This window comes from Echinops telfairi, unplaced genomic scaffold, assembly GCF_000313985.2.
Source record: "Echinops telfairi isolate 266 unplaced genomic scaffold, ASM31398v2 ScPeMD7_16;HRSCAF=60, whole genome shotgun sequence".
In the NCBI taxonomy this organism is placed as follows: Eukaryota; Metazoa; Chordata; class Mammalia; order Afrosoricida; family Tenrecidae; genus Echinops; species Echinops telfairi.
In genome coordinates this window covers 10,959,933-10,986,038 of record NW_022103913.1, presented here as the reverse complement: position 1 = coordinate 10,986,038, position 26,106 = coordinate 10,959,933, and the positions used below count along the sequence as shown (strand labels likewise).

Sequence of the window (26,106 nt, the reverse complement as noted above, 5' to 3'; positions counted from 1 at the left end):
ATGTACAAATGTGCTTTATACAATTGATATATGTATGGACTGTGATGAGTTGATGAGCCCCTAATAAAATGATTAAAAAAAAACTAAGCTCAGATGTTAATTTTTTACATTATGAATTGTGATTTTTAAAAGATCAGTTTTCTGTTCAACAATTCATACACATTTGTTTCATGTCATTTATTGCAATTGAAGTAATATAATTTATCTCACTTCTGTTTTCTATTTCCATTCCTCATGCATTCCTAGCTCTTCTGAACCCAGCCCTTGGCTAATTGCTATCCTTTACCTCAAATTTAAATTAAACTTTTGTTCCTCTGACAATAGGGTTTTTAATTGACAAATTCTAGACACTAGTCTAAAGGGTTGAAAACTTTTTTAAAGGGCCAAGCAATAACTATGTGGCTTTGCAATTCATGAGGTCTCTAGCCCACATATTTAAATCTGCCACTGTAGCATTCAAGGAGTCCTACACAGTATGCAAACAGATGAGCACAGTTGTGCTCTAATAAAACTTTATTTACAAAAAAAAAAAAGATGTTGGACTAGGTTTGGCCCATGGTTATAGTTTGCCAAGCCTGCACAGGATTATAAAGCTCTCAGGAGTTACAAACTGTGTTATGCTCATCTACATCAAGCACAGTAACACACCAAACCCACTGGCATCAAAACTCATGGTGACCCTAAATAAGGGTTCTGGGGTTGTAAATCTTTATGGGAGTGATAGTCCAGATTTTCTCTGGAGGAGTGGCAGGTGGTTTTGAACAGATGACCTTGCAGTTAGTTGAATGTGTACCTGACGACGGCACAGGGCTCCCCTCAGTAACACACAGTGAGGATCATAAACTTTAATTTTCAGCCAAATTAAGCCATTATCCATATTACATTTGACTCTAAAACAGAAAGATGTAAATATATCCGTTCATTTGGGGCACATCAGTGAACAAGAGAAAAACACCCCCACTACTGCAGTGGAATAAACCGGTTTTCTCAGACTATTTCTTGTCTGACAATGGCTACTAGCTTCCTTTGGAGGCCATTTTGTGAAGATCCAATAGAACTACTGGATAGTTAAACCTCAACTGTGATACCGAGTTTTCAGTGTTGCTGTTCTTCACGATTTGAATACTAACCTGCTGCCTCCTGTCACTGTCCCAAAGACTAATCCACTTATTAATGTAGGAACGCTTAAGCTGCCTGCTATAGCTCCCAAACATCTTCTGATCTCTCTTTCCTGAAGCATACAAAGATGAAGGAAGCTTAAGAGCAGCTATAGGGACAGAGGCAAGGTAATGACTATTATGACAAAATGAAACATGAATTCAAAAATCATCCAAAATACAGATGGGGGACAAAATGTATCACACTGTGTATCCCTATGTTAGCCACTGAGCATGGTCTCCCTACTCTCATAGTCTTAGGCAATAGCTCTTTGAGTATCAATTCTTGGTTTCAACAGGGAAGGAGATTAGAGAAGCCAAGACTATTGCTAATGACAATAAAACAATGATTATTGCTTACTGAAACTATCACAATTGAATTCTCTAACAATCATATCCAGCAGAGAATACAATGTTCATTTCATTCATTAGAAACTTAGAGCACAAAGGGGAAGTAATTTAGCTATTTAACCACATGTACTAAGAAGCAGAGTAAAAATCTGAATTAATCTTAAAGGCTTGAAGGTAATCAAGCGGCCATCAAGCTCAGAAGCAACAAAGCCCACATGGAAGAAGCACACCAGCCTATGCAACCACAAGGTGTCGAAGGGATCAGGTGTAAGGCATCATCAGAACAACAAATCTTACCATAGTGAATGATGGGGGGAGTGCGGAGTGGAGATCCAAAGCCCATTAGTAGGCCACTGGAGATCCCCTTGCAGAGGGGTCTCGGGGAGGAGATGAGCCAGTCAGGGTGCGATGTAACAATGATGAGAAATACAACTTTCCTCTAGTTCCTAAAGGTTTCCTCCCCGCTCCCACTACCATGACTCGAAGTCTACCTTGCAAGTCTGGCTAGACCAGAGGATGTACACTGGTACAGATAGGAACTGAAAATACAGGGAATCCAGGGTGGATGAGCCCTACAGGACCAGTGGTATGAGTGGCAAAACAGGGAGGGTAAAGGGAGAATGGGTAGGAAAGAGGGAACCGATTACATGGAACTGTGTGTGACCTCCTTCCTGGGGGACAGACAACTGAAAAGTGGGTGAAGGGAGACAGGGCAAGATATGACAAAATACCCATTTATAAACTATCAAGGGCTCATGAGGGAGTGGGGAGCGGGGAGGGAGGGGAAAAATGAGGACCTAATGTCGGGGGTTTAAGTGGAGAGAAAATGTTTTGAGAAATGATGTACAAATGCGCTTTACACAATTGATGTGTGTATGGATTGGGATAACAGTTGTATGAGCCCCTAATTAAATGTTAAAAAAAATCTGAATTAAGGTTTAAATCAGAAGTGTACACACACACACACACACACACACACACACTGCTAGAAATGTACCTAATCAAACTGTGAGCTTCATATATAAATTACCAGGTTATAAGGATGACAAAAACAAATACAGCAACAAGTCACATAACAAATATCTACTGATTGTAGGATGTGCACTAGGAAAAACGTTACAAATTTAAAAGGTACTGCAGGAAAAAAATACATTACTGTATCTTTCAGGGGATACAAAGTAGGATATGTCACCTAAGCAGGTCAACAGGAATGCAAAATGCTTCTATCATCAACTTACAGTGAACAAATCTCTAACCCCCACACTAGAACATGGGCATTGTTATACTTTAAAAAATGTTCATAATATTGCTTTAAGTCTTTGATAAACTCAGTTACAATACTTTGATACATTTATAAAGCTTGATAATTGTTACTTAGCAAAGGTGTTCTCAGCCCTGTAAGCCAGGATTGAGAAACCATTACTTAGTTCAAGAAGTATTTAAACATCTTAAGGAATATGGATATGATTAAATTAAGCACTTTAATGGCTCCTGCTTCTATGTAGATAAAACAGAACCTAGGTGAAATTACAGGAGGTATATATTTTTTAAAAAACAAGAAAGTACATTACTAAACCAGGAAGCACAAGAACAGAGTTGCAAAATACACCATGATATTCCTAATAGAATGTTGGATCCAGTGGCTCTTTAAAAAAATTGTTTTAATAGGTGCTAATACAACTCATCAGAATTCATACATACATCAATTGTGTAAAGCACATTTGTACATTCGTTACCCTCATCCTTCTCAAAACATTTGCTCTCCACTTAAGCCCCTGGCATCAGCTCATTTTTCCCCTACCTCTCTGTTACCCCCTCCCTCATGAACACTCGATAATTTTTAAATTATTATTTTGTCATATCTTACACTGTCCGACATCTCCCTTCACTCACTTTTCTGTTGTCCGTCCCCCAGGGAAGAGGTTATATGTAGATCCTTGTAATAGGTTCCCCCCCTCCCTTCCCACCCCACCCTCCCTCCACTCCAGTGGCTTTTAGAGTATTTTAGTTAGATAAAATTTTGGAGAAATGCAGGATTTGGTATGAACCTACATCTGTATTCCATATTTTTACAAAGAACATAGAGCTGAAGAAGAAAGGGATATACAATGAGAGCTGGGTTTTTCTCCCTTAATTTTCCTGGAACAGCCAATTAGAAACTTGTGACCAGACATGCCTATTGAAGGAGGACTCTGGGTTTTGGAAAACATCAAAGGAAAATGTTGGAAACTAACTAGATAGTGGGGACAGAATTCTCAAGAAATAAAACGCAGGGGGACAAAAACGTTCCTGGAAGAAAAGAAGCAGAGTAAAACGGTTATACACTCCTAAAAACTTGTTCCCAGATGGATAATTATTATCTCTCATGTCCATTTTCTTCTCTTCAAAACAGTCAGCTCTGCAAAGGGAAAGGTGTCACATCTACATTTTGTTGTTATAGGAATTCTGGTTGAGGAGCTGTGCAAGCTATTTCTTTTTTTTTGGTTAGATACCTGTTTTACTGGTGTGCATGTGGGTTTTCCAGTAAAAGCCAGAAAACCTGCTAGACAAATTCTAAAAGAGCTGTAACACTTGCTATTTCTCATATTAGTAATTTTGAAGAAATGAGTAAAGAAAAGGCAAGAAAAAGGTATAGGAAGAATTTACCATGGATTTTACAATTTTACACACAGTCTACATTTGAGCCTATGCATAGTACATTTCTAGGACTGTAGGCTTATGGGGAGAATAGCAAGGCTAAACATGTCTCCTCACAGAGCATGGACACTATCAGTCCTACCATCATCATTACTGCTCCCTAGTTTATTTGGGGTAAAAAAGTTGGAACTTGTAGAAGAGATAGTCAAAAGAGTAACAAAGGAACACACTTAGGAGCTAAACATATCTTTAGTAACTTTACGTGTTGTGTTACCTATGAGATGTTGGTTTCTTTGATTTGAAGGATTAGGAAAGGGCCAGGGTCAGGAGACAGAAATGTATACCTTGGGTTCTCCCTACAATAGTCTAGCATAGAAACATGCAGGGTAAATCAGATGACTACATATCTAGGGTACTGAGAGCATGATAGCTGCCCCCCCAAACCCCCACCCCAGAAGGCAAAGTCGCTGAAAATAAATTCTAGATTCCCAGGCCAAAGAAGAAAATAAGGGCATCATTTTATCCCTAACTCTTATTTACCTGGCTCTTTAAATGTCTTTGTGTAAGTCCAGAAGGAGCTGTAGGAAGAAGGATGTTTCCTGATAGAGGAGAGAAACTGAAGGCAGCTTCTACAGGACCAGCACTAGGGGCACCGGAGCAAAGTATACTGAGCATGACCTGAGACTGCCAAAGAGCTTCCATTCTGGAAATTAGGGGAACAGAGGAAATACCCATTGGTGAAACCCAGCGCAAGTCTACTTCAAATATAGATCTAATGCTCGTTCTGATACTGTGAGTCTCCCATGTGTTACTGTGCCCACTTCAGTTTATAAAATAGTGCTCATTGTAGATAAAATTATAACTTGACTTTAAACTTCCACAGTAACTGCCATCCATTATCTCCTGAATGGCAGTGTTCATGATAACAGAGAAGAAAAAAAAATTTAAGTATTTTTTATGAAGCACTTTGATAGTATGTATGAAGAACCTTAAAAGTACGTACTATATGAACTCTGTACTGGCAATTCCATTGCTAGGAATAGAATAAGATGAAACAAGGAAAAATATGGATCAAGATTTTTAACCTGAATGCTGAGCGCTGTATTGATTTTATTAGTAAAACCATTTAATAACCTAAATAGTCAAGAGGAGAGTGGTAAAATAAATTATGGTTTAGATACAAGATAGAATACTATGCATACACTAAAATATTATCCATAAACATTTCTTAATAATTAAAAAAGGAAAATATAAACTTGTCAACATAATATGAAGTCAGTATTAGGAAAATATGTACTGAAAAGTACTAAATGAAAATACACTAAGACAGTAATAGTGGCTAGCCTCAGAGGGTAAGACTAATGCTTTTTATTGATGTTTTTCTGTATTTTGCCAATGAGCATGTGCCCAACTTAGAGCCCACAATTTATGAAAACCATTCACTACCTTATACCAAAAGCTACTCTATATCTCTTATACCAAAAATTATACATATATAAATCATTTTACTGGGGGCTTTTATAGTTCTCACCACAATGCATACATATGTCCATTGTGTCAAGCACATTTGTGCATATGTTGCCATCATCATTTTCAAAACATTTTCTTTATACTTGAGCCTTTACACCAAAAATAGCTTATAATATAAAATAAAATTACTTTCAGGTGGCTTTCATTTAAATGGTCAGCATAATATTGACATATAAATATTAAATATATAAGCTGCAAGGCTTTACTGTATTACACTCAAATGGCAGAGGGAAAAATTACATGCAGGAAAAGATGGAAAGATTTCTATATGCACCATGAATAAAGCTCTCCATACTCTTCACCTGTATTTTACCGGTATTCAGACTAAGACACTTAAAAATCAGAGTTTAAATGCAGAATGATGGAAGAAACAAAGTTATGTGACATTACTGTGCTATACCCAAGAAATTAAAAGACTCTGCTAGTTTATGTATATTGCACATTTAAGAAAACTTATTCTAAAACAAAACCCTTCAGAACTATTGTACTTAAAGCTTAAAAATAAAAGAAATTAAAGAGCGCCAATAGAAAGGGTGTTTTATTGACATTCAAAAGACTTTTGCTCTAAGTATGTCCCAATCTCTGTACAGGCTCAGGTTCCTTACTTGTGATATAGGATTTTTACATGTATCCAAGTAAGGGCCTCCAATTTATAAAACCCACTCTATATTTTACATCAAAATCTAATAAGCATAATTTATTATGTATTAACTCTATTTTGTAAGGAGCCTTGGTGGCATAGTGGGTTATGTACTGGGCTGCTAACCTCAAGGTCAGTAGTTTGAAATCACCCACTAAGTGGAAAAAAGATGAGACTGTATACACCTGTAAAGATTTACAACACAGTGGGGAACATCTGGCTGCGGGCTGGATAGGCCAGCAAAATCATCAAAAGGATGTTATGAATGCCCAAATAGTCCACAGCTGAAAAATGTTCCCCACTCTTGATGTATAGTCTCAGAAACCAACAGGGGCAGTTCTACTCTTTCCAGAGGTTTGCTAATAGTTGGAAATCAATTTGATGGCAGTGAATGAGCTAGCTCTACTTCATACAAATACTAAAAAAAGAGTTAAATATGAGTATTTGTATTCAAGTCATTAAAAAAACAAAACCAAATAGCAATAAGATAACATCAACAGTGCAGTACTGGGTCTCATCTAAAATGAACACGTCCGGTTAAACAAAATATTTTCATAGTACTAATACTACGTTTATAAACAACAAATAAGCAAATAAAACAGCAAATAAGACATAAACATAAACAGCAAATAAGACATAAACACCCTGAATATTTTTTTAGTACTCATTCTAGCTCAGCAAATCCGCTGTGAGTTATACTTAATAAATCAAAATCTGAGCTCACAATGAAGCAGGATGTTTTGGCCTTACAGCTATTTTTAAAATGGCTTTTTGTGGTAGGACATATGCATTGCTAACATCATCTTCAAACAGTAGTACCCAATGGCATGAGGGGTCCCCCCAAAACTGGAATTGTGCTGAGTGGAGTGGAGCTTTCCCAGTAAGCATTTTTCCTGCTCGGCCAGCATCAAGCAGCTTGCACTGAGTTAGTGCACCCAGTTGCGTCACCTGGGAAGGCTCTCTCTGGTCATAGTGAATTTTTTCATTAAAGTAGTTTCACTCAAACCTCATTTATGTAAGTGATAATCTTGAAAGGTGTAAAATTTCAGTATAGATATATATGAACTATAAAAAATATTTTTTTTGTTGCCAAAATTTGTCCTTAACAAAACTTTTATTTTAATGATTTTTATATATAAAAACTACAAGCTCAATAATTGCCAAATGTTAAAATTCCTTAAATGGTATAGCTTGGAAAATTTAGGAAGCACAAACTTAGGCTTTGTGCACATACAATCTATACTACCTATTAAGGAGCCTTGATGGTGGTAGGGGTTAGACATTGCACTGCTAATAACAAAGTCAACAGTTTAAACCCACCAGCTATTCCACGGGAGAAAAATGAGTCTGTCTGCTGCCATAAAGATTTACAGCTGCAGAAATCCTATATAGGGTCACTATGAGGTAGGAATCAACTCGATGGCAGTTTTAATAGCTTAACAGATAAGCCATTACTTTCCTATTTTCAGCCATGTCATTAATTTGTGTAACTTTGAGGCAAGTCACTTAAGTAATTTTAAATTAGGTAATTTATGTCAAAACATTTTAGGAGTTGCAAGGTGCTTAGCTTTCTAGATATCAGTAATAATTGGTGAAGCAGTTATCTGCATCTCAAGTGACTTATTTGTCAAATTGGAAGTTATAGTGGGCTAATCTTTTGTATCTCTAACATTCTGCATATAGGCAGGCTGGTGAAAATGGTTAATGAATCTCACTGAAAACTAATGAATCTCCCCAGATTAGCCTCTGGGGAGAACTGAATCTTCAAATTTTTGTTAATAATCAAGAAACTAACTAGTAGTACCACTGAAGGGCAAATAAAAATATTATGATGTCTAATATCCTCATTTTGACCAAACAAAAGCTATTCAAAAAAAAAAAAAAAAAAAGCTATTCAAACCTGTAAAGATGATTAATTTGAGGAGGACTGAAAGATAATGTAATTTGTCTGTAAACTTTTTGAAGTCCCTTTGTACATTTTTCATATAAAACAGTTTGATATAGAACATTTTCTTCTTAGAATTTTTTTCCTTTCTGATTAGTAACTTACTCTACCTATGGAAAGTGGTTAATTTTAATTTAAACCAGAAGGAGGGCAATATGTTAATTAAATTGATTTTGGAGGGACAATTTTTATTGACAATTAACTTGATATTTTATTGACAATTTTGGTCTTGAAAAGTAAAAATAAAGTTAATCTTCTATTAGTAACAAAATATCCCTTAATTGTATGTGTGTGTATATATACATACTCTAATATGGTAAAATTAAAGGTTATTTGGATATATGCAAGTCAGAATTTAAAAATAAGAGTTCATATATTATACAATTATTTTTATTCTAATTTTTTTTCATGTGGTTGATTTTTTTATTTTACACATTTCCACTGAGATGATTGTGATTGACCTACATTACTAGTATTTTGAATGAATGTTGATGGTCATATTTAATAAATCTAGAATGATTTGCATAACATTTTCACATTAACTAATGAATAAGAGCAAGCCCTTGTATTTGGCTGCTAATTGAAAGCTCAGCTACTTGAACCCAAAGCCACTACAGTAATTTGCTCCCATACAGAATTCAAAGAAATCAACCCCCTGTCAGTGACTCGGTTCTGTCTTACAGTGAGAGTAAAACTGCCTCTTTCAGTTTCTGAGGCTGTCAATCGCAACAGGAGTAGAAAGCTTCAACTGTTCTGTAGAACTGGTAGGCGTGAATTGCTGAGTGTGTGGCAATCAGCCTAACATATAACTCACTATACCAAAAATCCTATGGTGCAGTTCTACTCTGTGTTAGAGGTTGTTATGTGTCAGAACTGACTCTATGGTACACAATAACAACAAAGTTTAATTCTCTCTGTAAATCTGATTTAAATTTTGTATTTTTAGAATTGTATTTCATAATTGGAGTAAGAATTTCTATTCTTGAACTACTTCTTTAAATATTCTTTATTTTAAAAAAAATGCTGGCAGAATTAAGTGTAAAGATTCTTTGCCTTCCCATTTAACTTCAGTCTGACACACTCTTCTAGTAACAGAAACCTTCCTTTTTCTCATCCACCATACCACAGATCTCATGGTTGTCACTGCCCCAGGAGCATGAAGATCTTGTCGGGAGCATGCATTTTCTTTATGCCAGAAAGTATGCTGCAGCCAACAGACAGAAGATGCCTTAGAAGAAAGGCCTGGTGATGAAATTCTGCAAACTCAGGAATTAAAAACTCTTTGGAGCACAATACTAAGAGACATAGGGCTGGAATGAATTCAATGGAAACTTTAAAAGTCTATCTTTATATGGTTTCTTCATTGAATGTTTTTTCCTCCCTTCTACTCATGTTTAAACCACCCGCATTTCATGAAACAAGTGAAATATTTATTTTTATATTTGTGTTAGGTAATTACAATGTGTGAAATGTTTTCTTTTTTGGGTGGAGAGGGCCTGAACAGCCTGTCTTCTATTTATTTTTCCAGGTCTTCATAATTATCTATTTTCTTTTGAGTCTGTGTTTTTCTATATGGTTCTTAGAACTATCTCCAGTATAGAACACTTTAAATTAAAATCTCAACTGATGCTTGCACCTGCCACACCAGCCACTGAAGCAGTAAAGATTTCAAGGTACAAATTTCTGTGAAAGTTAAATGAGCTAGAAATTTTATGACTGACCTATCTTTTCTCCTTCCACAAATTGTGGGTTTTAAGATGTTCTTGAGTAGGCCTGGTGTGAGTTTATTTTTAGTTTCTCTTGTGTTGAGAATAATCTTAACGACTCCAAATTACTAAGGGGATATAGTCAGATATTCCACCTTAGAAAGGCCTTAGGTTTTGTCTAGATTAGAAAAGATACTCGAGGTGAAGCAGGTGTCACCTCTTCTGCTCACTTATTAACTCACCTGTATTTTCTTTTTTGTTTTACATACTTGTAAACAGATTTGTTAAAAATTAACAACAATAAAAATTTTCCCCCAATAAAGCTATTTTTATAACAGGAAGGTTTTTGTTTGAGTGCCTATGTGCCACACTGCCAGAATAAAACAAAATTATATACCATTATTATTTTTCAATTTTGTAATAAATTTTGTAATAAATAACTATAGTACAAATGACAAGAATAATGTGACCTGCTATAAAAATGTGTTATTAGTAGGTCACATAAGAGTACTGATGTTTTATAGTTATTTCTTATAAAATTCGTGTGTAATATATACATATACACCATCACCCATATATAGTATGAATGAGATTTTGGCTACCTTCCAAAGAGGTAAATATATACTCATTACAAGATAAAGCAAAACTGAGAATTTCTAATATGCCTGATAAAATTAATGCTAACAACAAATTATACTAAATCATGAGCCAAGAAAGATTATTTCAATAATAACTCTTCTGCCAGCACACTCTTACTTACTTTTGAAGGGGAACCATCAGTAATTTTCACCAATTGCCAAAGAATAGAGTAATGGGAGCATTGCAGTGCCTGTACAACTATCTGTACCAAATGAAGAGGAAAAGAAAATTAGTTAAAAGTGCAAACAAATGAGACATGATTTAAGTTTACACAGTATTTAGCAAACAATATTTATAGTAGTTTTTAATCTTATAAAAGTTTCAAGTCCAAAGTATTTTGTTTAGTTGCACTTATCAATTTACGTTGACTTAAAGCATTTCCACTGTGAAATATAATGTTCACAGAAAATCACATTAAAAAATACAACTCAATGAATTATTATAAGGCAAAAACCACCCATGCAAGCATATTGCCAGCATCCCCTTTCTATAGTCTCCTCCTAAAAGAGTTATTTTGACTTACATGGTAACCATTATAAATTAAATATTTCAGGCTATTTTATCAACTTGCAATTGTTATATATTTTATCGATTTGCAAATGTGATATAGATTCATGTAATACTGTATATACTCCAATAAAAGCAGTACCAAATATCAGCTGAGGCACCTAATTTTACCACAAAACAGCATAAAAAATGTGCTGAAAAACTCAGCTTATCCGCGAGTATATACAGTATGTATTACCTCGAATTTGACTTAGTTTACTTTCAATACACATTTATTTTACCTTTATTCCATTTAAAATAATCAAGTCAATGGTTTTAGTATATTTAACATATCTAGGCACCCAACAGCACATCTCATTTTGATTACCGTATATATTCATGTATAAGATGAGTTTCCCAGCACATTTTAAAAAATTCATTTTATTGGAGGCTCATAAACTCCTATCAAAGTCCATACATATGTCAATTGTGTAAAGCTACATACATACGTTGCCCTCATCATTCTCAAAATATTTGCTTTCCGCTTGGGCTCTTGGAATCCGCTTCTCATTTTTCTCACCCCCCCCACTCCCACCCCCGCCCTCTAGCACATTTTTAATGCAGTTTTTGTGGTAAAATTAGGTGCCCTGGCTGATATTCGGGATAGCTTATATTAGAGTATATATGGTACTTCAAAAAGAAACTCCATATCCTTTAGCTGTCTTCCCTTATATCTCATTTACTTTCTGCCTCTTTAGATTTTCATATTCATTTTATACAAGGGAGACACATAGCACATAATTTTTTGTGAACAGCTTCTTTCCATTAGTTCAATAATACTTACAGTTCAACTATACTTTAAAGCGAGCATTACTTCATTTTTTTTTATGGACAAATACTATTTCACTGAACCTTAATTGAGAAAACCTCATCTCATGCACTGCCATTGAATCAATACTGACTCATAACAACCCTATAGGACAAGGTAGAAATGTCCTGTGAGCTTCCATGACTAACGATTTATGACAACAGAAAACCTCCTCTTTCTCCCTTAGAGTTTTTGGTGGTTTCAAACTGCTTACCTTGCGGCTGACTGGCCTATGCATAACCACTATGCCACAGGGACTCCTTATTGAGAAAAAGCATACAATATTTCATTTACCAAATTTATATAGTGGCTCTAGTATTTTTTTTTACTCAATAAAATAAAAATTCTAAGGATGAGTAGAGAGAGAATAAAATAAAATAAAATAATAAATGGAATACTATGGTAATTAGCTGAGATTTTTAGCTGGTTTTATGAGAGGACTTCAAAGAGTGAGGAAAATAGAATTAGGGGATAAAAACAAAGTTAATTTCTCCTTAATGTCATTACTGTGATGAGACATAGTGCTATACTTACAACCCTGAAACCAAACATCAATCAAGCCAGTGGAAGGCGCCATCGTCACTTCACTCCCCAAAAGTTCGTTAAGTGAAATCAGAGATCAAGACGATGCTCATTTGTTTTTCTGCTGTGATGGGGATAGTGCATTTGGAGTTCGTACCACCAGATCAGACTGCTAATCAGGCTTCCTATTTAGAGAAGCGGTTCTCAAAGTGTGGGTTGCAACCCCTTTGGGGGTCAAATGGCGTGTTCACAAGGGGACGCCCAAGACCAGGGGTCCTCAAACTTTTAAAAAGGGGGGCCAGTTCACTGACCCTCAGGTCGGACTATAGTTTAAAAATAACTATTAAATTCCTATGCACACTGCACATATCTTATTTTGAAGTAAAAAAACAAATAGGACAAAAAACCCGGTGGGCGGGATAAATGTCCTTGGTGGGCCGCAAGTAGCCCTCGGGCCGTAGTTTGAGGATGCCTGCCTAAGACCATTGAAAAACACGTTATTTCCGATGGTCTTAAGAACTGAGACACCACTCCGCTATCGTCTCTAGGCGAGTCGGGCCCACATGCAGATACGCCCACATGAGTACCCAGCGTCCATGCTTCAAGACAAAATTTCATTTATTTGTAATTAGAAGTAAATATTTCACAATATATAATTACTTATTTTTCTGATTAATCACGATGTTTTAATTATGTTCAATTTTTAACAATGAAAATACATCCTGCATATCAGATATTTACATTACGATTCACAGCAGTAACAAAATTACAATTATGAAGTAGCAATGAAAATAATTTTATGGTTGGGGGTCACCACAACATTAAGAACTATATTAAAGGGTTGCAGTTTAGGAAGGTTGAGAACCACTGATATAAGATGTTTGGAAAAGACTGCGTAAAAGTGTGCAACAAAAAAAGCCTGATTTGTGGCTGACGAGGGATTACTTTACCACAACAATTCAACTGATCACACAGTCATCTCAGTGCGCCAATTTTTGGCAAAAAACAGCATCTCTGTTTTGCTCCACACACCTTACTCACTGGACCTCCTTCCTTGCGACTTCCTTCTGTTTCCACAAGTGAAGAGGAACATGAAAGGGCAGTGATTTGATGATGTAGAAGACGTGAAGAAAAAAACGAGGAGGTGGAGTCAGCCATCCAAAAACATGAGTTTGAGCTGGGAGCCCTGGTGGCATAGTGGTTATGTTTTGGGCTGCTATCCTCAAAAACATGAGCTTGAAAAATGAGTTTCCAAGAACGGAATCACAGATTTTACAAATGTATAAAGTGTAATGGAGACTAATTTGAAGGTGATAACATTGTTTCATTTAAAAGAAATTTAAATAAAAGCTTTGAAAAATAATTCCGTTTTTTTTGGGGGTAGCCCTCGTATTGATATGTTGGAGAAGAGCTCTACAGTGAGACTTTCTTATGAGTTTTGTTGCTAAAGCGTCGACTATCTTTCTCAAAACACTTTTATATTACTGTATATACTCGTGGGTAGGCTGAGTTTTTCAGCATTTTAAATGCAGTTTTTGTGTTAAAATTAGGCACCTTGGCTGATATTCGGGTCGGCTCATATTCGAGTGTATAATCAGTGGATGTAGATGTTACTATTCTTTGGACTTCCAAAAAATAAGCAAAATGTCTTCATCATCACCCCAAATAGTTCTCATGACTCTTTTCCTTGACTAGTGTACTTTTGCTTTGACTTAACCACTTCTAGTTTTTGAGAGCCATTGCTTTGATTGTGTTTTATACTGATAAACCCAAGTTTCAATTCTAATTACAGTTCTTCCAGAAAAGCAATATGATCATGATAATCCCAATTAATTAAAATTTCCATTGAAAACTCTTCTCTTATTTGCAGCTAACCTGGGCCAAATAGTTTTAGTACTCACAGAAATAAAATGTTTGTTCAAGTCTAATTTTTCAGTCAGAATCATGTAAGCTGAAACAATGAAGATGTTTATGGATGTTGCCTATTCTTTGAATTACCGTATATACTTGAGTATAAGCCAATCTGAATATCATCCGAGGCACCTAATTTTACCACAAAAACTGAATAAAAAATGTGCTGAAAAACTCGGCTTATACACAAGTATATACTGTAATTTTGTCTTCTTTAATTGGGGTACGAACAAATATGTCTCCTTGAAAATTGACACGGATGGTTTGCCACTGAGGATTTTATCTTCCACACTGTCAAGTCTATTGTTAAAACCAGTTATCCTCTTGAGAACAGATTTTTAAAAAAATCATTTTATTGAGGCTTGTACAACTCTTATCACAATCCATCCATCCATCGTATCATTTGTTGCCAGCATCATTTTCAAAACGTTTTTTTAATTGTTTTATTAGGGGCTCATATAACTCTTATCACAATCCATACATATATCAATTGTGTAAAGCACATTTGTACATTCCCTGCCTTCATCATTCTCAAAACATTTGCTCTCCCTTTAAGCCATGGCATTAGCTCCTCATTTTCCCCCTCCCTCCCCGCTCCTCCCTCCCTCATGAACCCTTGATAATTTATAAATTATTGTTTTGTCTTATCTTGCCCTGTCCGATGTCTCCCTTCACCCACTTTTCTGTTGTCCGTCCCCCAGGGAGGAGGTCACATGTAGATCCCTATAATCGGTTTCCTCTTTCCAACCTACCCACCTTCTACCCTCCCAGTATTGCCACTCACACCACTGGTCCGGAAGGGATCATCCATTCTGGATTCCCTGTGTTTCCAGTTCCTATCTGTACCAGTGTTCATCCTCTGGTCTAGCCGGACTTGCAAGACAGAATTGGGATTATGATAGTAGGGGGGAAGGAGGAAGCACTTAGGAACTATAGGAAAAGTTTTATTTTTCATTGTTGCTACATCGCACCCTGACTGGATCATCTCCTCCCTGAGACCCTTCTGAAAGGGTATGTCCAGTGGCCTACAAATGGGCTTTGGGTCTCCGCTCTGCACTCCCCACCCCATTCACAATGGTAAGATTTTTTTTTCTGATGATGCCTGATACCTGATCCCTTCGGTACCTCCTGATCGCACAGGCTGGTGTTCTTAGAATTAAATTTAAATACGTACATCAATAGGAAATATGAAAAGGGCAAGAAAAGAGGCTTTCCTGTACAAAATTTATATGAAGTAGTGTTACAACAAATTTGGAATAGATCTTTTACAAGATATTGCTTCCATTATAGATCTGCAACAACTTTCGGTATTTTGTCACAGGTTAAAAATCTATTTTTTTGTCATAGGGAAGTTATAAGAGGAAAGTAGGGTATACTGTTATGCCAGGAAGGTTTGAAATACTTGAAAAATTACAAACATCTTAAAAATACAGGAGCTGATTTGAAAGGTGCTCTCATTGGCCAAGTTGACAATAAGATTGAACACCAAAATAACAACAGCTCTGAATCAGTCACTGACAAAAACAGGAGTCTCTAAGTCAGTATGGATACTACATTAAATGAATGAATGAACGAATAAATAGGGGGAGAAATAAAAGTTGCTTATGCTGCTTTTGTTTGGGAAGGGTGTGTGTGTGTGTGTGTGCGCAGGGTGCTGAGTCAGTTCTGGTTCATAGTGACCCTATGCACAACAGAAAACAAAACCTCCTTCATCATTGTTGTCATGCTTGAGGGCACTGTTGCAGCCCCTATGTGAACTGATTTTCTTGATAGTCTTCATCTTTTTTGATCACTCTTTACCAAGCATGAAGTACTGTTCCAGTCTATCCTGATAGCATATTCAAAGTACTTCTTCCAAGATAAATGGTTTTTTAGTTATTCTGGCAGTCCATGGCATTTTCAATATTCAACACTTTAATTCAAATGTATCAAATCTTCCTTATTCATGGCCAACTTTCATATCCATGTAATGGCGATTGAAAGTATCATGGCTTGATATCAGGTATACCTTAGTCCTCAAAGTGACCTTCTTATTCTTCAACGTTTTAGAGATATCTTGTGGAACAGATCATTTGAATTCTTCACTACTCCACCTGTGAGCACGGGACTGTGGGTCTAGGCAAAATGAGAGAGCACTGACAACGCTGATCTTCCCATTGTTGACCATTTGTCCTGATGCTGTCTGTTGGTCCAGTTGTGAGAGAATTTGTTTTCTTTCTATTGGACTGAGGTTTTTGTTTATTTTCTTATCATAATTGGGGTTTTTAATATGGTTTTCTTGATATGAAACCCAGGATAGGTTATCCATAGACAATAAGTAACTAGATGAATAGTTTACGATTGTGACAGATGAGGTAGTGGGGGGGTGGTGGTAATGGGGAGCCAGTAAATAATGGATACAAGAATGAAGAAAATGTTATAAAAATTGTGGTAAAGATTGAAATAAAAATTTTAATATACTTAAGTCATTGGGGAACATGCTGTTTTTCAAAAGAGGTTGGGAGTAAATTACCTTAGTCTAAATTGTGAAATAGTTTGTATAGGATAGGTGGATAACTCATGTCTAAGGATTGGTAGAAGAGTCCAGAACTATCATGTGGTTCTAGACTTTTTGATGTTGGGGAGTTTTTAAATGATCAGATTTCTTTTTGTGCTATAGGTCTGTTAAGGTTTTCTACAACAGTGTGTGGTGTTTTTTTTTTCAGTGTGTGTTAGTTTAAGTAGGTAATTTGTTTCTAGAAAATGTTTCCTTTCTTCTAGGTTTCCAAAGTTTTTGGAATGCAATTATTCATAATATTGTGCGATTAATCTTTCAAAATTTTAATTGCTTGTTTTGATTTTATCCATTTCATTTCTTAGTCATAATAGTTTGCTTTGCCCCTGCTTTTTTTATGTTTGCCAGTGGTTTATCAGTTTTGCTAATCTTTTTGGAGAACCAACTGCTTGTCTTGATTTCTTTCTTTTTTTTGATTCATTTATTCCTGCACTAGTCGAACCTCATTTCTTCTAGTGTCTGTGGATTTGTTTTGATGGTCTTGTTCTAATTGTTGTAAATGGTTTGTTAAGGCATTTCTTTTAAATTGGTTCCTCGTTTTTGATGTATTTGTTGCTATAAATTGTATGTGCATTTATTGCTATAAATTGTTCTCTTGAGCATTGTTTTTGCTGTGTCCCAGAGATTTTGATGTGCTCTATTTTTGTTCTTATTTGTTTCATGGAATTTAAAAAAGTGTGTTCCTTATTTCTGTAATTACTTTGTGGGTTTTAAGTGTTGGTCTATTTCCATGTAATTTGAATACATTCCCTTTAACTGTAGTATTTTTCTCGTTTTCATAGGTGCAGTGTGACTGGCTATGGCCACTGAGACATGGTATTTTTTTTGTCTCTGGAATGAATGGCACTCCTCATATATGCTATAGATCTTGAAGAGTCAAGGGTGTCTAAGTCATGTGGCACTAGCCTATTCCTAGCATAGGTTAGCAGCCCCCAAAACAGTTAAATACTGCTTCCATCAAGATCCCAGCTTCTGAGTTTTCAGAAATGTAGGCCAATGATCAACAAAACAGACAGGAAGTGGGTAGAGAATATCCAAGATACTGCCTACTCGACCACCCAAACTGTCTCTCTATATCAGAACAAGAAATGGGTCTAAATTAATCTCCTCTGAGCTTGAGTCGAGACAAGCTGTTTTTTTAACCCTGGGTTCATGTGTAGATAAGGTTCAAATTCTTATACTAATTTTCCCCAAATGGAGGTTTTTTAAATCTTTCACTCCCCCAGGGCTGGCTTATCCCCTTGATATGGGGGGGAAGTGGTGCCACAGTCTAATCCGGAGAGTTCCAGCTGGTGTTGAAATCCCCAGCAGATAATGAAATCTTTTTAATTTGCCAGGAATGCAGTGAGTGGGCTGCATTCCTGGGTAGGGGAACCTGTGAATATTCCTGCTTGAGTATGCTACTCAACCCCCACTAGCACAATGTCATTTCTGTGATGTTCCTGAGGGGCAGGTGTGGACAAGGTATCAGCTCACCTTTATTCCTTTATTTCATTGAGGTCTGGAATACTGGAGGGAGAAGCAGCCTGGCAGGGGTCCTGTTGGAGCAGCCTAGAATCCTATCTTTTTTTTTGATGGGGGGTAGGTGGGGCAGGGTAAGGGGAGTATCTATCTTTGCTCTGGTTCTGCCCCTTAACATACCAGGTTGTAATTGGGAGAGGCTTTGTTCTTCCAGGGAAGTTTATAGGTTCTTGTCTTCACTTTCTTAAAAATTTTGTTTGAAGAGGATTATATGAAGCCTTCTGAAACATGGCCATATTTTTTCTAAACAGATTTTTGTAATTTTAAAATAGAAACATCCTTTCTTCTCAAATCATCTCTACCTCCAACTTAACTGGAGGGTTACCTGAGCTCTTTAGGATCTAAGAGTGACATCAGTGGGGATATTATCTCCAATACAGAGCCAGGGCCCAAATGGTTAGCAAAAAGCAGAGTTTAATTAAAGCAATTATGTTGATTTTGAATGCTTTTCCTCAAAGAGTAGCTTCAGCCAGTTTTACAATTACATTTTAAATTGATAGTATGTATTGTGCGTTATAAGTTTCATATAGCCATACTGTCTTAACACAAGGAATCTTGCCTCACATCAACAGTATATGGAGAGGAAACAGGCTTGTTCAGGGAGGCTCAGGTCCCAAAGGTAAGCAACTAGATTCTTTTAACCTGGAGCCATCAGGATTTCTGGAGATGCAAATATAGCCACCGGCTAACAATTTCTGCTGAGCCAACAAATCTCTTTGAAGTAGGGTAGAAGAGATGTGCAATAGATGCAGGCAATTTAGGCAAGAGTATAGGTTTCTTGAGGATGAAAATATGGCATCTGCTTTTGGGTCAACCAGTCTCTACATTAATTACCCACCCAGCCTTCTGGATTCTAATAGAAAGTACAGAGTTAGACGTTGAGAAAGTGAGGTTGCTTAGTCTTGTAAAGAATTGGCTGAACAGAGTTTCTGGATTTCTAATATTAGGTATTTAAAGAGATTTTTCTGAGTTGCTAAAATGAGCACGAGTGCAATCTAATAGCGATGTACTGAAACTTCATGCAGATATTAGGCTCGGATGTGTCTAAGGAGTTAACAAGGTTGAGGTAAATGTTATATAAAATGCTCTCCTAGTCGAGAAAATTAACATATAAGAAAATAACACATATGCAGTGAAAATAAATTATAGAAAATCCAAACAGAAACTAAAGACAACATTATGAGACAGTCACAGGTCTGCTCAAAGACAATAATAATAGTGTAACAGATCAAAAATAAAAGTTTCAGCATGGTAACAACCCCAAAATGAAATAGACCTGCTTAAAAAAAATAGACCTGCTATTTTTCTTCTCACTGTAAGTAAGTAAAGGAAAACAAAAGAAAGACAAAAGAGCTTGTCTTCCTTTATCAACTTTGTAGTATGTCTTGGGAGTATCAGTAAATTCTATTTAGGATATAGAAAAGTTTGCAATAAGAGGATAGGAAGTTGAAGAGTCCATAATAAATGAGGAAAAGCTACAATATTTAAACTTTACATCAATTACATAAATTAACTCTTTATATCAATTGCAAGGAGCCCGGGTGTTGTAATGATTATACTTAGGGCTGCTAACTGCAAGGTCAGCAGTTCTAGACCACTAGCTGCTCACTGCTCCAAGGGAAAAAGACTAGGAGGCTTTCTACTCCGATAGAGAGTTACAGTCTTGGAAACTCAGTGAGGCCGTTCTATCTTGGCCTATAAGATCGCAATGAATCAGCACCAATTCAATGGCAATTTGCTTTGGTTATCCTTGGAAACCCTAAAAGGGTTGCAATCTGTTGGAATTGATTTGATGGCAATGGGTCTGCTTTTGGTGGTTCTATCAGGTATAAAAAAATATCTATCATGCCTAGGGGCATTTGTTACTTAAATGGCTATTACTTTAGTAGAGATTAATAAAATGAAGTGTTAGACAATTTTAAAAAATCAATCAGCAATAATAAAGCAATGCTCTGGGGTTAACATTTAATATGAAATTATAATCATTATATATAAGAATGCATGAAATGACCTATAAACATCAAATATACCTAACTGTACAGTTTGATATTTTGGTCAAAAATAGTTTTCAAAAAGAATCTTTCTCATATAGGATTAAGTCTACTAACTATTCTACTCTCAGACTAGGTAAAGTCTGTTGAATCCCTATCTCATCCACTCTAACTGCATGTACCGTATATACTTGTGTATACGCTGAGTTTTCAGCACATTTTTAATGCAGTTTTTAGGGTAAAATTAGGTGCCATGCTGATATTTGGGTCAGCTTATACTCAAGTATATATGATAAATAACATGTTCCATCATCTTCTAAAGGTCTCCAAGTTATTTTATTATGGTTCTAATATGCTTAAAAAGTGTAATACAAAAAAAAAAAGTGTAATACCATTAATAGCCAAAAAAGAATTTTTTGGTCACAATGAAATCATTACATTTTTAAATTGCTATTATAATAATTAGTACCATCATTCCTAATAAAGTAATGCTTTTTACCTTAATATTAATTTCTTAAGCTATATTACAGCAAAAGTTCTTAATATTTTCCCTCGCTTCAAAACAATTGAAGCTATGATACAAATATCAGTAACATTGGCTCACTATGGTATTAATTTTCATAAAAATTGCTATAATAAAAATAGATTTCTAAAAGGAAGATAAAGAAGATCAATAAACTCTTACCTGTTCTGGCATAGCTCCATGCTCAATTCCAGTCTTCAATAATCTGTAGCAATTGCCAAACAGATCCCATTTTGTGAGATCATGAGCACTAAAATAAACAAAAATGTATTAGCATTATTCTAGAGTAGATGGAATTTTAACATTGAATTTAGTTTCACTAGGTGAATGAACAAAATAATTTAAATTATTTGTAAAACTGAAAAGATTCAAAAACAAAAAATATTAAAGGGTTCAATCTAGGAAAAAAAGAGGGGGGACCGACATTAGGAATTTATTTTAAAAAGCAACAATAATAAAATCTCATACATTTAACTGAAGACTACAACCATAAATCAAACAAAAGTTCTTATTTCATAGATGGACAACTTCTCTAGTAAGAGTTAAAACATACTTCAATCTACATATATGTTACAAAAGAGACATTTGTATTCATAAAATGGTGTTCATAAGATACAAAACTAAAGAAAATAAAGAAAAGCTCAAAAACTTTAGTATACTGTAGCTATGGCTGAAGGGCTTGAAATTCTGATGAGTTCTACTACTGAAAGGTGTCCCTTTGATATTAGCTAACAACTTTCATTTTCTAAAGCCATAACATTTAAAAAAAGATAAACTTTATTTTTTCGTGGAATTCCAAAAATTTTACATATGTGTAAAGAAAAGGCCTAGATTTTACAAAATATTTTCTGATTTTTAAATATTCATTAACATGAAATCTACACACAATCATTTTTTGACAACAAAGTTGTCAATAAAGGAGATCACTCTATTTCATTTTAAGGAACAAGCAAGTGACATGAAAATGACCTTGGCTCTAGAGAAAGACAGGGCAAGATATGACAAAATAATAATTTATAAGTTATCAAGGGTTCGTGAGGGAGGGGGAAGCAGGGAGGGAGGGGAAAAATGAGAACCTAATGCTGGGGGATAAAGTGGAGAGGAAATGTTGAGAATGATGAGGGCAATGAATGTACAAATGCGCTTTACACAATTGATGTATGTATGGATTGTGATAAGAGTTGTATGAGCCCGTAATAAAACGATTAAAAACAACAACAAACAAAACAATATTCCACAGCCTAAAAAAAAGAAAATGATAGTGACAATGTATGTATGTATTGTGTAAGAGTTCTACGAGCCCCCCAAAAAATGATTTAAAAAACTTTTTTTACGGTACTGGGGGAAAAAAAAGAAAAGGACCTTGCTTTCACTGATGAATTGAGCCTCTTTTCATATTATAATCTAATTATTCAATTGACTTAGTAAAAATATTAACAAGAAAATCGAAAAAAGGCTACAAAAATAACTTTTATGGATTTTTCTCCAATTCTCAGCAAGATGTCTAAAAGCTATCAATTAAAAATTATACCGATGAAACAATGCATAGAGTAATCTATAAAATAATCTCGTAGAAATTTGTAAAATAAAGAAAAAAATGAAAATATCAGTATTTCGCTAATTTACTAAAGTAATATGAATGTTAAATGCTATAAAAACAACAAATGGTCTGTTTCATGTTTTCCAATTATTCATTAAATGTACTTTAATAAAAGCACATACTTGTGAAAAGAAGTTAATCGTTTTAATGTAGAAAGAACATTGTATATGTCATCATCATCAGCTTCTTCTCCCTAGAAACAAAAAGTAATCATCTCATTAACATAATGACTTATCTTCATAATCACAAACAAGTGTTATATCATTTACTTTCTAAATAAAAATTAGCAATGTTCACTGTCGGTAAATAGAAAACACAAGTATGCAACTAGGGGAAAAAACCATAACCCAACACTTGAAAAGACATTTTTTTTTGCCATTATGAACAATGTTAGGATACACATGACTCTGTATATTTCTATGGTTAATGTGATAGGATAAATTCCTTAAAACTAAAATTGCTTGAAATGAAAAAAAAATTACACTTTAAATATTCCAGTGCCTGAAAGATTTTACTGATTGCCAGTTACTTCTGTATCTTGAAAATCACAAGGAAAAATCATAAATAATGGTTAAAAAATGAAAACTTCCAGTGGTAGGAACAAGGTGTTCAAAAACCAGGTGCATGAATTTAAAAAACATCCTTCTTATCTGGTTATCAGATAGAGCACAAAGACCTAAAAGGGCAGTCAGAATGTCTCATATAGATTGGGGGAAAGAATGGGGGAAAAGGAAAATCACAAAAAGAATTAGAAAAATAATCAGTTGGAGGAGCTTGCTGCTGGTCTTGGGCACACAATGGCAAGTAGGTGCCCTTTATAAGCACAATTAACTTGCATGCTCTATTTATCAACACAACATATAATTCAGGATATGGAAATGCAAATTAGATCCAAAGAACAGAGAATGACAAGATGAGATCTTGAAAATATTTTTTTAAAGAGAGAAAATAAAATCTAGTTTAAGTAAAAGCTAGTACAGAGCATTTCTACTCTGTTCTATTGGGTCACTATGAGTCAGCATCAACTCAATGGCAGTGAGTAGATTTTACTTAAAAATGCAAATAATTTACCTTCGGTTCTTAACTATAAACCAAAATTATTATATGTGTAAATTAAATATATGTAAACAGACCTCTTGTAATAAGTCTTCCACAGAATGATTGAATCGATCTACAAACTCATCAATCAGTTGACTTCGAGCTATGTCAACTCTGTTCTGAATGGTATATTCTTCACTGCATAAGATGCTATAGGTTTTACTGCAGGCTTCTAGAACATCTGATTCTACATGTTTCTCCACAACGAACTTAATTTGCTTTAATAAAGCATCTAGATGCTGAGGAGGAAAAAACAAAACAGATATTTAAAATAATAACAAAAAATAAGCAATACAATCTGTCAAATAACAAACAAGGCTGTATGATTATTAAAAATAAATCAGTTCAGTAAATTTGGGTGTAATAGTAAAGTTTCAATTTCATAGTCTCTTACCTTTTCCATTCTACCCGTGCTGTAGATTTCTAAATCAAAATATTGTGGGATCTGTAGCAAGTTTGCTACCTTCTCTGCATCTGCTGAATACTAGAAGGAAGAAAAGCAAAAAGGAAAGTAATTATCTTGACAGTACAGTATTATCAGTGGCATATTACTAAAAATGTAAATGAAAGTATACCTTTGATAACAACATAGGAAGTGTGATAATAAAATGCTCAGTCAATTTATTTCTATCATCAATTTGAGTTTTCCTTTCTTTGGCAGTTAGCACCTGGAAAATAAATTAAAATGGGCAAAAAATAAGAGTGTAATTTGTTAATTTATAAATTTCACAACCTAGTTCCAATAAAACCAAAATGAAAACCAAATCCCTCTACCCCCTTCACCACACCCCAACAACACCAGGGACGAACAAGAGAAACATGTAGGGAGACAGCAGTCGGTGTAAGATATGAATATAACAATCATTTATAATTTAATAAGGGGTCACAAAGGTGGGAGGGGACTAGGGAGGTTAAAAAGAAGAGCTGATACCAAGGGCTCAAATAGGAAGTAAATGTTTAGAAAATGATGATGGCAACGTATCATTTTGTACAAATACGCCCAAAACAATTAATGGAATGGAATGTTTTAAGAGCTGTAAAAGCCTCCAATAAAATGAAACAAAACACAAAACAAAACCTAAATCCATTGTCATCAAATCGATCCCAATTGATAGTGAACCTGTAAGGGGAGGTTATCACTGACTTCCATAGTTTCCAAGGCTGAAAATCTTTATAGCAGCAAATTAGCACATCTTTTCCCCATGGAATGATTGATGAGTTTGAAAGTATTTTAAGTGGGCCACAAGGACTCCGTCCTAAAACTTTTACAACACCTCAAATAGAAATTATAATTCCTGTCAGCAGTAACTCCCAGTACCTCTAAAAATAAACAGTAGCTTCTATGTTGGTTGTATAATATTTCTAGTAAGTGGAATCATATAATTGTCCCTTTGAGTTTTATTTCCTATATAGCATGTTTTCAAGGTTCATTCACATTGCAGGAAGTATCAGAATTTCATTTCTCTTGCTGAATATTCCATTATATTCTTCACTTTATCCATTCATTTTACAACAGATACTTTAGTTGTTTCCTTTTGTGTGTGTGGCTACACTAATACTGCATTGGATGTTACTGTACATATCTGTTCTGAGTTCTTGCTTTCAAGTCTCAGAGCTATAAATCTAAGAGTGGTATTACTGGGTCATATGCTAATTCTGTTCAACATTCTGATGAACTGCCAAATTGTTTTCCAATCTGGCTGCACCATTTTACATTTATATTAACAAGAGTAGACAGTTCCAATTTTCCCACATCCTTGCCGACAGGTGTTATTTTCTGTTTTCCTAATCTTAACAGGTATGAGGTGACATCTTTATTGTGACCTTTTTATGCATTTACATTATGGCTAATGTTATTGAACATCTTTTTGTGTTCTTATTAGAAATCTGAAAACCTTTAAGGAAATTTGTATTCAAGTTTGTTGATCATTTTATAATTGGGCTATCTGCCTCTTTGCTCTTGAGAAATAATGCTTTTCAAATATGATCAATAGCTAAGAAATTTTAAATTACTTTTAAAGTATGTACTACAGATATCTCTAGATCCATTTATAATAGAATTTCCTTGTAAATGAAATAAATTAGTTATATATCAAGACAGAGCCTGTTGTCATGAAGCAAATTCAAACCAATAATGCCCACCACACCTTAGTTCATATTCAATTGGTTTATGCCATGAATACTTCCAAAATTAAGTATCAAAATGAGAGTTTGGTTAAGATAATCGATGATTTCCCCCAAACTTTTCACATTTTTATTTTTACAAAATATATATTTGTAAACTGCACAATATTCTCCATTAGTTTCTTATGAGTGCTATATGAGCTATTTATGGAATTTGTCAATACATAACACAATTCTTATAAGACTAGTGAAGAATTGATTCATTTGAATTATGATATTGATGAAGAATAGTGACAGTGCCAT

The 26,106-nt window shown here is 35.0% G+C and overlaps 1 protein-coding gene and 1 non-coding gene across 2 annotated transcripts in view; both read right to left on the bottom strand.

The window, feature by feature from the left end:
* The window catches only part of STAG1 (stromal antigen 1), a 296,042-nt gene that overhangs the window by 40,869 nt on the left and 229,067 nt on the right, over window positions 1-26,106 (bottom strand). The window contains exons 17-22 of the mRNA XM_045287455.1: window positions 24,255-24,347; window positions 24,074-24,163; window positions 23,715-23,918; window positions 22,704-22,774; window positions 21,144-21,231; window positions 10,727-10,807 (exon numbers count right to left, since the gene is read on the bottom strand). Coding sequence (XP_045143390.1) covers window positions 10,727-10,807; window positions 21,144-21,231; window positions 22,704-22,774; window positions 23,715-23,918; window positions 24,074-24,163; window positions 24,255-24,347 — 627 coding nt within the window. The remainder of the gene's footprint in view (window positions 1-10,726; window positions 10,808-21,143; window positions 21,232-22,703; window positions 22,775-23,714; window positions 23,919-24,073; window positions 24,164-24,254; window positions 24,348-26,106) is intronic.
* Window positions 4,020-4,081, bottom strand: LOC115868643. Its single transcript, XR_004045719.1, has one exon. It is a non-coding gene; the product is annotated as a U7 small nuclear RNA (small nuclear RNA).